The sequence below is a fragment of the Zeugodacus cucurbitae genome, chromosome 5 (genome assembly GCF_028554725.1).
Source record: "Zeugodacus cucurbitae isolate PBARC_wt_2022May chromosome 5, idZeuCucr1.2, whole genome shotgun sequence".
Taxonomy (NCBI): Eukaryota; Metazoa; Arthropoda; class Insecta; order Diptera; family Tephritidae; genus Zeugodacus; species Zeugodacus cucurbitae.
The window spans coordinates 26,122,485-26,135,670 of NC_071670.1; the positions used below are offsets into that span (position 1 = coordinate 26,122,485).

General features: G+C 35.1%; 1 protein-coding gene and 1 long non-coding RNA gene across 3 annotated transcripts in view; one reads left to right on the forward strand and one right to left on the reverse strand.

The window, feature by feature from the left end:
- Positions 1-13,186, reverse strand: part of LOC105218979 (B-cell lymphoma/leukemia 11A) — a 49,241-nt gene that overhangs the window by 14,584 nt on the left and 21,471 nt on the right. The window contains exon 1 of one of the 2 annotated variants that reach the window (XM_011194876.3): positions 1,593-1,905. The exons of the other annotated variant lie outside the window; for it this stretch is intronic. Within the exon in view, the coding sequence (XP_011193178.3) occupies positions 1,593-1,773 (181 nt within the window). The 5' untranslated portion in view covers positions 1,774-1,905. Of the gene's footprint in view, positions 1-1,592; positions 1,906-13,186 lie in introns of those variants that run through there. 2 annotated transcript variants of the gene reach the window in all.
- LOC128921904 (uncharacterized) lies at positions 1,930-3,328 on the forward strand. The gene is made up of 3 exons (XR_008471233.1): positions 1,930-2,070; positions 2,130-2,537; positions 2,602-3,328. It is a non-coding gene; the product is annotated as an uncharacterized LOC128921904 (long non-coding RNA).

Consider the following 13,186-nt stretch of genomic DNA (forward strand, 5'->3'; position numbering starts at 1 on the left):
CTAAACATTCTTAGCCACATATGTATGTACATCCAAGCATTTATTTGCGTATGTGTATGTATTTAAAAACTTACTATTTTGTGGTCTTGTATCGAGAAACAAACATACATATGTATACTCCCTATGCACTTATGCGGTTTGGTGAAACGGTCGAAAAATTGTTGCTCGCGTTCAAATTATAAAAAAAATAGTACAAATAAGTACACCCACACCAATTAACATACATATTTACATTATAATTTTGTAGAATGTTATGTGGAAATAAGCAAAACTGCATGTGTAAATAGAGAAGGAAAGAAACGCAACAGCAACAACAATAGGAGGCAGCGACACATAAAGCCCCTCCGTCGGCGCGTTGTATTTATTTTGGTGTGTAAAAGACGAAGTGACAACGCGGCACTGTTCTTATCAGCACCACAATTATAACAAAAGCAGCAACAGCAACAGCAATGTGCGCAGTTCGGGCGCAAACGGGGGGATGGTTTTAGTAGCGTCAACGCGCCAAGCCGCTAACGTCGCCAGGTGGAGCAGCAAAACACCTTTGCTTGTTTATTGCCGTGGAGCTAGTGAAAGCAGACTGATAACACCCGCATGAGGTGTTTACGTGGCAAGCATACATGTGCGCACATTCATGAATATACATAGGAGTATGTATGTACATATGTACACCCGGATATGTATCATTCTACAAATGTCTGTCTGCATATTTACATATGTATAATATAGATGTACACAGAGTCCGTTTTGTAGCGCAATAATATTATTTAAAATACATATATACATATATAGACAGAAAAACCAGCTAAAGACCAAAACAAACCTATTTGGCGCAAGGTAAACTAACCAGATATGTAAATAAATGTATCATTATTTATGGCTTTAAGTTATATTGGAGGGGTGATATGTGAATCTAAACCAACTTAGATTCCGAGTAATGTGCATACACATGCGGTGTACAAATACACGGTGGATCAAAGAAAGTATGGCACTGGCACTTACATATGTTAGCATGATCTTTATAAATAAAGAGCTGAATTAGTAATATGTAACGGTTATTACAATGAAATAGTTAAACGCTTGTTATCTCAAAACCTTAAACACAAATAACTCAAATGTATTTAATCTTAAGTAACGTCATGTCTCTGAGTCTGTACAACCAGAAATCGCTGTCTGAGGTCCAACTAGACTACAGAACATCACACTTATGCCACACATAGAACGTCTTTTGGGGAGATTTTAGTTACTGGGGCGCTAAGATCTAATCAATAAATCTGGCAATTGTAATTTCGTAGAACATAAATGAAAAGAAACGCAACATTCTTGTATGGAAATGAGGTAATCGGTTGTCGATTAGTCCTGTGGCTCCTACTAGTTGTAAAGAAGTTAGTAACTACTTTATTTATCCCCGATTGTTACTTAGCACTTGTTTAAAAACCCTTAATATTTCGCATTTTTTATTTAACGATAAATATATAGCTTATCTCGTTAATTTGAACTTTTCAGGTATACACATTTCGTTTGACATTTATTATCTCTTAATAGTTACTAAATCACTCTGTAATTAAATATTTCGAAAGTTTCAAGAAACTTACGACTCATTGAACGAAATCCGTGATCTTCACTAACTGACAGCATCTTAACTTCTTGATTGATGATTTGTTCCTTCTTCATTATTATTGTCCTTGCAATTTGAAAGAATTCACATTTCTGACCGTTGCTTTTCTCAAATGGAAAATCACTATTTTTTCTTGGAAATTGCAAACTAAGAGACATCTACGAAAAGTATTCTCGAAATTTTTTATTTTCACAACTTATTCAATATATGAATTGAATTTGAAGTTAATGTCACAATTTGTAAAGCTCACTATGCCCACCGATTTGAAAACTTCGTAGTATTCAAGTTATTTTTATTTTATTAGCTGTGTCAATGTCGCGAGCATGTTGATTCCGCAGAATCTTCAAGTGAACTGATTGTAAGTTACTGTGTCCACTCTCGCGTAGTCCCCCAGATGCTCACCTAGCTTAGAGTAATGCTGACGGTCACACAGAGCATGTTATCCTGGCATCAGGGTGAGTATCGTACAAAACGTGTATAAAAAACGTTGCAGCCTAACTATGAATCTTGTTAGGGTGAGTGAGTCTGTCTATCTCTTTTCCGTGGCATGATCCTGAATAGTTCCACATATACTAGCATACATGTATATGGGTAGCTGCGGTCACAGCAACGAATTAAGGGATGATGAGCGAAGAGTGGTCAGAAGTGATGTTTTAAAGTGCTTCATATCAATCCAGAACACGGAGAAACTCTCTATAGGAATCATGCTTACTTTTGAAAAAGATCGCTGAGTACGTTACATTCAATGAAAACGATAGTGCGCAAAACTGCTTTTCCATTCAAATCGACTAATATTGAACGGGTCCAACCTTTTATACATACAGTATCCGACAAAATTATGGATATCCCACCACATTTTTCACTATTATTTGAATATATCTTCCAAGATAAAACAAACAACAAAAAAATGCACATACTATTGGTAGATACTATAAGCTACCAAATAATTATGGTATTTTTAAAATTAGCTTTTGTTTTGCTTGCAGAATGAAGACTTTTTGAAGATTTACACACAACAAAAGTATGTATACCGTGGCAATATTTGGCATTTAATAGGAAAATAGTTTAGTTTGGAATTGCTGTATCTACAATAGTCTATCAAATCTGGTATTATTCGAAGGCAAATGACGGGAGAGTCCTACGGAGTGATGCTGAGTACAAATTTAGAGCCCTCAGCACAAAAACATGGACTTGGAAGATACTTTATATACCAGCAGGATAACGTGCCCAAACATACAAGTTGGTGTAGGAAGAATGCTTCGATCAAAAATCGACAGAGCTCCTACTATGGTCTGCCCAAACCTCTGACTTAAATGTTATTTAGTATTTATAGCAATATTTAAATGATAAGCTCGACCGATATTCTAGTCATCCCAATAAATGAGAAATTTTAAATAGATTGCAGGACTTCTTGGAAAACATACTAGAATCACTTTTTCTGAACTTTGTAGACAGTATGTCTTAAAGTCTTTTGACTGTAATTAACACTAAAGATGCCAACACCATATTTGAAGCTCTATTTATAAGCTAACATTATAATACATAATTGCCTTTTGCAGATGATCGCGTGTTTTGCAACAAATAGTTCAAATGTACTATATATAGAAAAATAACAAAATAGAAAAACAATCAAAGCGATAAATTTCACTGCTAAAAAGATATAATCATATTGGTGTTTACATTCATAGGGTATACATAATTTTGTCGTATACTGTATATGTAGATATGTATGTACGCATGTTTCATGAAGATTAAATTTTAAATCATTTGATGATCTGAAAATGTATTATCACCTCTTTGAAACTTAATAATTCTAAGTAATACCTACCTTCATTGAGTAATACCTACGAGCATATAAATCTTTATTATTGCATTTATCAGAGAATAAAAATATACATCTATAAAATTATGTTATGGATATCATAAAATGGTCCGTATACAAATAATACTTTCCGAAAGAAAGTCAACATAACTACTGCTACAGATCTTTTTTATAGATATATATACAGATATGATACAGAGAATTATCCAGAAAAAACTAACCAACAGAAGAAACAGCATATTCAATAATAAAGTTTAGTACAGATTGACTTTAAGCATATATATATATATTATTATATTTGTTGCACAACAATTACTGAAGAGAGAAATAATGTGCTGAACACATAGAAGACGACAAGCGACGAGCGACATCTGTCAAATATTAAAATACACGCGTTCTTATGGGCACAGATTTTTTGACAACAGCACGACTTCACGACAAAAGGGTTGAAGTCTTCGCTGTCGCCAAATTAGAAATGTTTCTAATTTTGTCGACGACAATGGCCGCTGTAGAGCTTCCACTAATATGTGAAATGTAAAATTATTCAAAGTTCTAACAACTATGACGTTATTTTGACAGGAGAAGCGTAAAATAGCTTTGATATATCATTTATAATAACAATGGACTATTTAGAGCAAATAAATCGATATATTTTTACATTTTTTCACAAAAAATTTCTCTTTAATCTATTTAAATATGTAAATTTTATTGAAGTGAAAGATTTTCGTACGGCAACAATGAAATTCCTATTTGATATGTCGCTGCCGTCTTCAAAATGTTCACGACGCTGGCTTCAAAGCGACATTTGTGATCAGCCGTCGCTACGTCGTGTCGTGTCGTCGTCTTTGTGTTCAGCACTTAACGAGTTACTAACATTTTAATGCTCTTTATGTTAAATTCTTTTTTATTACATTATATGGATATTGACATTAGTTTCAAGTCCCCTACAATGATCTGGTTTGCGAAGAATAAGAGAGAATCATCAAATAGCATGTCGCTAATCCCAATATGTCTTTCAAGATCCATATTAATCCTGTTTTTATGAAATCAAAAGCACACATATGAAAGTACATAGCCGCCTACAAACAAAAATATGTATTCGTATACCGCTTAATTTCAAGCAGATTGATATCATTTATCAACTAGATAGTGAATATTGTATTTGTGCATTCATTCATATATGTATGTACACACAAATGTATATATGCTACATCTAAGTAAATAGATTGAGATTAGTTCAGCGGCATTGCTGCATTTTCTCACAAACTTACATTGCGTACACCCCAGCTCTGAATTCTCCGTCTAAATATAGACTATGAAAAAAGTGTGCAATATGATACCAAATGTGCGCGCATGCGCGTAACGATTTTCCTTTCCCTTCGTTCCGATTGTTCATCTGCTTCCCAATTACTTGAGGTAAAAAAAATGTGTCCGTTATTTTTTATTAGGATTTTAAATTAATAACGAACAAGCGGAAATCATGCATGAACATGAAGACGACGTTCGCGGTGGACATGAGCTACGAACGAAAAGGATGCTGCTAATGTCTCAGCGAAATTCCGTCAAACAAAAGCATATTTCATTATCCCTTTCATTTTTTGATATTTACCAGCAAAGGTTCGCTGGTATGGCCAATATGTGCACACATACGAATGCCGAGAGTTGCGCAAGGATAAGAAATTCGAAATCCGGTTGCAGGCTGACGACTGACTATCTTCATGCCCAGCATTGTCGGGTTTAGAACATAAGGCACGCATACACTTACACGACACGTACGTTCGCAGTGTTTCACTCCAAGTAAGTACTGTATACTCGTGTGTGAGTCTCAAGAAAAATTCGTTGCTTGTTTACCATACGAATCATTGTTTTGCTTTGCAATGTTTTTTACGTAGCGGTTTTTTACCGCATCTTCAAGAAAAACACACGTAGAATTACAAATACGAGAGGGCATTCTTACAGTGTGGCCCGTACGGTTACGGCAGAGGTTTTTCACCCCTCGCACTGCGTCACACGAGGCGATTTTAAAGACGATGGGAAGACCTTAGAAGCCGGCTGCTTGTAGAGTTTTGTGTGTGATTTTTTTGTGTATGCGCGGAATGTTTTTACGGGATATATGATTACGAGTGTAAGTACAACAAGCGGGGAGAGGGACAGAGGTTTGGAGGGATGGTGGCGAGCAACGAAAATTATTACGTGTCCTGTGCATTCTTATTGTCCTTCTTACGTTATCCTTAGGTAAGCCAGGGGCTGGCTTATTGTAACGGCATTTTTTATGCAAATTTCTGTCCTCATATTAATTTTTTATTGGGAGAATGTGTGCTGTGGTACCATACTGCTACCGTCACTTTGGAGATACATGCGGTCACATGCACACACACGCGTAAATGTATCTTTGCGACACCCGGAAGAAAACTCGTAAGGGCGGAAGGAAGACATAAAAAAATGCAAAAACACAAACGTATGACTATTTTTTTTGGTGCAGTCTACGTTTTTTTCCTTCGGTAGGGTAAGATTTTCCCAGGACTTTTGAGAAAAAAAAAACGTTGGATCCGTGATTGCTATTATAGGAGCACCTATCAAAAGCGAAGTGATTGTATTAATGCAGAAAAAAAGGTAAAGGATGATTGCTCATTATCCACAGAGCAAAATTAACAAAAGATGAAGAAACCTCCCGTTCTGGAAGATAACTTCTATTGATTTGTATGTGCAATTTTTCTAACACCCAAAAAACGACAGTTGTTCAATTAAGTTTTTTGGCGCGCTTTTTCATTCGTCTAGATTCTAGAATATGTAGATTCTGATTTTTTCTTATTTCTTTTGACACTTTTATACTTTTTTCTGAAATTTGACTGTGTGCCTTTTTAGTAGGCTCAATTGAATAGTTGGCTGTTTAACTGGAAATTTATGGCGAAATTCTGTTTTTTGTATAATTTGTGAGTAAAAACCGAGATAAGAAGTGCGTGTTGATTTTGGGGTATAAAATGTGAGCATTCACGTGTTTTTACTCAGCTGTTGTCTTATATTGTTTTTATTCCAAAAATAGAACTGATTTTGTAAATGTACTACAACAGCTTTCGCTTCGGAGATTCGGCGCGGTCAAACAACAAATAATTATAAGTAAATGTGTGTACACGTCCCTGGGATATTAATCAAATTAGCTTCACACACGTTGAGGGCCAGTATTGTTCGTTCCCGATAAGTATGACATTTGAAAATTATATGTAAATCCATGTATGTGCACTCATCAAAAATTTGTGACAGTTTTTGTCATGAATATCCACTTAAGGTGACAATCTTGTGTCACAGCCACCTTAGCTGCGATCGCTCAGCCGCACAATCCCACGATCCGGTCAGTTTTTCGCTCCAGTGTTTTCCATTACAAAACACCTCACGTCCGAAAACAAAACACACTACAATTGTGCAAACACTTATACAATCATACACACATATGTATTTATGTATATACAGGTGCGCTTGGCATATTTGTACATATGTATGTATGTATGTGTATGAACATGAGATGTGTAGGAGTTTTGTTTTTAAATTTTTATCTTTTCTCCTCATTATATGTATGTATGTTGGGCTTGTCACTTGCCACGATGTTGCTGGCCATCCCATATGGGCACCGATACCGAATACATGACGTGATTGTTACATCTCAGACGTAGTAGATTGCCGGCGATTGCGCAGATTTTTTTCATAGCGGCTTAGTTACACGTGTATGTGCATTTATTCTACGGCATTGCACAATGAATAGCTCCACAAGGCGCGGTGCACATGATTATTAAAGCATACATTCATATATACATACATACATATATAATATGTATATTGAACATTTTTCTTGGACATCTAATTCGATTGAAACTGTACATAGATGATCCTTAAGCATGCTTGAATGCATAAATGTTTTTTGTTTAGAAACGTACGAATTAAATATATAATGAGATTTCTATATGTAAGTTCTCAAAGTATTATAATATGTTCCATACTCACGATTATTTGCAAACTTCTCTTGAATAAAAAGTCGGATCATATCATAATACTGTTTTGTTAATATTGAATATACATATGTACATAAGCATTTGGGTGCATATAGATCAAGAAATAAATTCGGATAGTTCACAAAAATACGCAAAAAAATATAAATATATGTACTATATTCATATATGTACATACATATATAAATGTGTGTATGTACATTCATAGATGCTTTTGCACTCATTTGCGGAAACAGATTTAAAACGCCGAAACAATGAAGAATAAAAACACACCGAAGGCTAATCGAAAATTGGCATTAATTGCTTTAAATGTCGACTGCTTTTCATGTGTACTGCTGATGTCCACTTAGTTGTCGTCGGCAGCATCAGCGCCTCCACAAGTTTAGACAGCGAGAATAAAACAAATGCAAGGGAATAGATGCGGCTGAATGTTGACATACACAAACACACACAAAACGTTTTCGAATAGAAATAAATAAGCATACATTCATATGTACATATTTTTGGCGATCGGCGGTTGCGCATTCTAGTTTTGCTTTAAGTGAAGATGCTCAATGCGCTGTGGGACAAGTCGGGATTAGAGACGCATACATACATACTATAGACTATAATGACGGCATCAGAGAAGCATAGAAGGCAGTTGCAACAGTGCCAGCAACAGTAGCGTTGGCAATAATAAAAGCAACAATTCCCATAAAGTAAGGTTTTGTACTGTAGGTAGATTAATATGGCTTGGAAATAGTGCAGCGACCAGCCACATTCGTCCATCGCAATAAAAGTTCGTGAGAACTCGATGCTTATCGTTACTTGCTTTCCAGTTGTGCTCAAGTCAAGAACACCGTTTCTACAACAACACCTGCATGGCGTTTGTCCAAATACACTTATACCCTGTTCTTACATTCTTATGTATGTGTGGATGTGTACATCTATATAAATACATACAAATAATCAAAAGTTCATATGGTAAGAATAACTCACAAATAACTTTTACTACTTATTGATAAAAAAAACAGCTTGGATTAACCTTGCACTCAATGAAGTCAATAAAGCTCGTGTTAAATTTGAAACGTTCTTGTCAATATAAATGTCCTACTCGATATTCGCAAACTTCATATACAATTGATACATTTATATACATATATGTATATATGGTATTATAAAATATAGAAAGCAAAAGATTTAAATAAATCAATTTTTTTTTTTATTTAATGTCATACTACATAATTTATTCTCATTGCGTTTTCGTGAAATTTAGTTTTATAATTAATAAGATTCTAAATTTATGAAATTGAAAAAAATAGAATTAAATAATGAATATATACTAAATATCTCATTATTCATCATATGGTATATGGATGGCATATTTTGTGCTTCCAGACATCAAATTGAAAGAATGTGTTGCTTCGCGGTTTCTGATTTCTTTAATTTACTTAAATCTTAAAGATATTGCACATATTAATATACATATCGCTCATTTACTTGAATAGTGTCACAACTCAAAAAAGTCGATTTTTCAGGAGAGCGATTTAAAGTTTTCAATTGTCTCTTATTTAGCAAATATAGAAAATTGCCATCACTTTATTGACAAATCTAGTGGCCTGTAATATATTAAAAACAATGTATAGCATAAATGGATCAAATAGAGTGTGCTAATACTTTTTCTAGGGCATAAATGTGACCCACTTTGATATATGTATGTATGTCGTTATTTGTGAAAAATATAAATCAATTTCGCCGTCATAAGTCAAATATGTCGGTTTTGCTGAAAAGAAAATCAAATTCATCTTTTCACAATATGTGTTGTAACACAAAATATGTACATATGTCGTTGTTTCGTAAAAACAAAGTATAACTAATTCTGGCATAACGTTATTGTGGTTAAAAAATATTGCAACATAACAAGTTTAATAACGTCGCATTCTTATTTCACGGTTTATTTTTCTACGCATCGGAATGGAATTTTTATACAATATTTTTTTTCAATATTTCGTTATTTATTGAATCTGCCTTGTTTAAAGCCTAACAATAAGTATTAAAATCTTAAATCTATTTACAACTAAGTAAGCTCAAGAATGTGTTTGGTAGAACGTTGCTCTTTAGTAGGCAGGTAGATCTCTTCTTTTTAAACATGTTTGATTGCAGGAATGTACCAAGGCATTTGCCAATGGTTTTGGATGTTCACGAAGTTTAGAAATATATTTCTTTATGCTGTCCTCTATTTCCTTCTTTACCATAGGAATATCAAGATCATAGATATTTTCATTACGCATGTACCATGGTGAACCCGTTATTGTTCTAAGCATTTTAGATTGGAATCTCTGAATTATATCATTGTTGGTTGCACAGGTCGTACCCACAGTTGAATACCATACTTCCAAATCGGTTTTATGATTGCATTGTATAACAGGACTTTGTTGTCTAGGCTAAGTTTAAAGTTTTTGTTTAGAAGCCAATTTAAATTTGCTGCTCTTAACTTCATGCAAGTTACTTTACTCGCCATATGTTTCCGCCAAGTAAGCTTTCGATCCAGGTGAATCCCAAGATAAGTTACTTCATTCGCTTGGGGTACTAATACATTGTTTATTTTAACTGTCCGACATGTTTCTGGTCTAAGAGAAAATATAACATGCTTGCATTTTTGCTCATTAATTTTTATACGCCAGTTGGCTAGCCATTCTTCGACACAAGTTAAGTGCTCCTCTAATATTCTTGATGCTCTAATGGGGCATTTGTTACGGCTTACTATGGCTGTGTCATCCGCAAAAGTTGATGTCAATACGTTATTAGCTATTGGAATGTCAGCTGTATATAAATATTATGTACAGAATAGCGAGCATTTACCGCCATTTTAGCGTAAGCGACAAAAACCAAACTTTACAGGAGAAGGTTTTTTTTAAATACTTTTAACCATTAATGTGGTAAAAATTTAAAATTTCTCATACATTAATGCTTTTCAGACATTTACATATATAATTGAAAAAAAAAAAAAATTTTAAATTACTACCACATTAATGGTTAAAAGTATTTAAAAAAAACCTTCTCCTGTAAAGTTTGGTTTTTGTCGCTTACGCTAAAATGGCGGTAAAGGCTCGATAGGTCCTAATACACTGCCCTGAGGTACACCATTGCTCTCATTATTGCTTGTTCTTCTGATATGAAATCTGCTACTTTAACTGTAAATTTCCTATTTCTTAAGTATGACTCCAATATTTTATGCAATTCGTAAGGTAAAACGTTTTTGATTTTCCATAAAAGGCCTTCATGTCAGACCTTATCGTATCGCCTGAGCTACATCGAGAAAAATAGATGAACAGTACTCTCTGTGCTCGAATGCTTTCCTGATTTCGTTTGTAATTCTATTCACTTGCTCTACTGTGCCATGTTTAGCACGAAACCCGAATTGGTGGGTTGGTATTATATTATTTTCGTGGAGGAAAGGAGACATTTTTGATAGTAAAACTTTTTCGAATATTTTGGAAAGACATGGTAAGAGACGTAGGAAGATGGTTGTGTTAAGTCTTTTCCAGGTTTATCTATTATGATGATCTGCGACTTTTTCCACGAAATTGGATAGTAACCGAAACCATGAATTGCATTAAAGAGCAAATAGAGCATTGAATATTGGCAACTCAATTAACATTTTTGGAGTAATATTATCGTGTCCTGAAGACTTTTTCGGATTTAGCTCTTTTAGGATCTTGGTAATTTCATAAGTAGACGTCCTAATAGACACGCTTGACTCGTTTGCAATATTGGGCAAAGTTGGCAACTCAAAGTTGTTTTTTAGGCCATTGGGTTGAAATACCTTTTCTAGGTGATTTGCAAAGCAATTTGCCTTTTCCTTTATTTTTACATACATATGGACGCACATTTCTGCGTACTCAACTCAAAAATCGTATTTTTTGAGTTATGACACTATTCACTAAATGAGCGATATGTATGTATGTGATTGGCGTTGCAACCACCTCTCTCTCTCCTTCGCAGTTCGGCGCCAGTTGGAGATCCCAAGTTTAACCAGGTCGCTCTCCACCTGGTCTTTCCAACGGAGTGGAGGCCTTCCCCTTCCTCGGCTTCCTCCGGCGTGTACTGCATCAAACACTTTCAGTGCTGGAGTGTTTTCGTCCATTCGGACAACATGACCTAGCCAGCGTAGCCGCTGTCTTTTTATTCGCTGAACTATGTCAATGTCGTCGTATAACTCGTATAGCTCATCGTTCCATCGTCTGCGGTATTCGCCGTTGCCAATGTTCTGAGAACCATAAATCTTGCGCAAAATTTTCCTCTCGAAAACTCCTAGTGTCGTCTCATTTGCTGTTGACATCGTCCAAGCTTCTGCACCGTAGAGCAGGACGGGAATGATAAGCGACTTGTAGAGCTTGATTTTGGTTCGTCGAGAGAGGACTTTACTGTTCAATTGCCTACTCAGTCCAAAGTAGCACCTGTTGGCAAGAGTTATTCTGCGCTGGATTTCGAGGCTGACATTGTTCGTGTTGTTGATGCTGGTTCCCAGGTACAAATTTATAAAATACTAAATTTATAAAAAAAAAGTTTAATTATAAGCATTTTTACATATACATATATGTTTCTTGGTATGCCTATATTTAATAAACATGTGTATGTGCATATTTGTCAACATGTAACAGTTAAAAAAATTAAATTGTCCCTTTTAAAAATTTCAAAATTCAGGTAAAACCTATAACCCTCTTGTCTCGGCTGTATAACAAATTGCATTTGCGAATTGTTGAGCAGATTTGCCCGATTGTCATTGTCAATGACAGATCACAATCTCTTATTTTTTAAGAATATTTTGCTTCTCAAGCGTATACATACACACATACAGAAGTACGATTTTCTCGCCACAGCTTCAAGACACACATATAAAGAAAAAAAAAACCGTTGATGATAACAATAATGCAGTTCGGCTGCTACGGATCAAGATCATGATGATTATGATGATGTGCAAAAAGAAGAAATTGCATTGTACATTGATTGATATTGAGAGTGAGTGCGTGAGCAGAAATGACATATATATATATATATACATGCATGGATTGTAGGTAGTGTGTTTGTGTGAAAGGTGAAAGTAAAGGAGTTCACAACACTTCCAAGACCGGGAGCGAACGCACCTGTCCGATTTTCCCATCATCACGTCGGCCACGTATATGTATGTATGTATGAATGGATGCATGTGAGAACAATGACACTGAAATTCCATTGTCCTTTTATGCGATCGGATTTATGTGTACCCCAGAGGTTTATAGCAATCCAAAAATATAACATTGTTCTACAAGGCGAAACGAGGCGTGGTAACTAGAGCAATGTGGCAAAATAGCTCCATGCACTTGCACATCTTGCTGCAGTCTGTAACTGTACACCTTCGCATAGGGGTACTTTGAATTGGTGTTCATTATCGAGAGCTAAGTTCAGCGGACAAATAACGTAGTTGAATGTCCTAAACAAACTGACTGCTTGTATGTAGTACATAAATACATATCTATATCAATCATTGGTAAGAAGCCAACGAAAGAAACTAGTTTCAAACAAATAAATTTGAGGTTGAGATATTTAATAATGGACTTTTCTTAAATACAAGATCAAAAACTAGAGCTGTGGAGCCCGTCAAACTGAAGTTTACGCTCGACTTCTACGAGGAGCTATAATAAATCTGTCGAAATAGGTTCGAAACTTAATCGAACTATTACATCACAGCTAATGCCAACTCTACTCACTACAAGACCACACGATTAC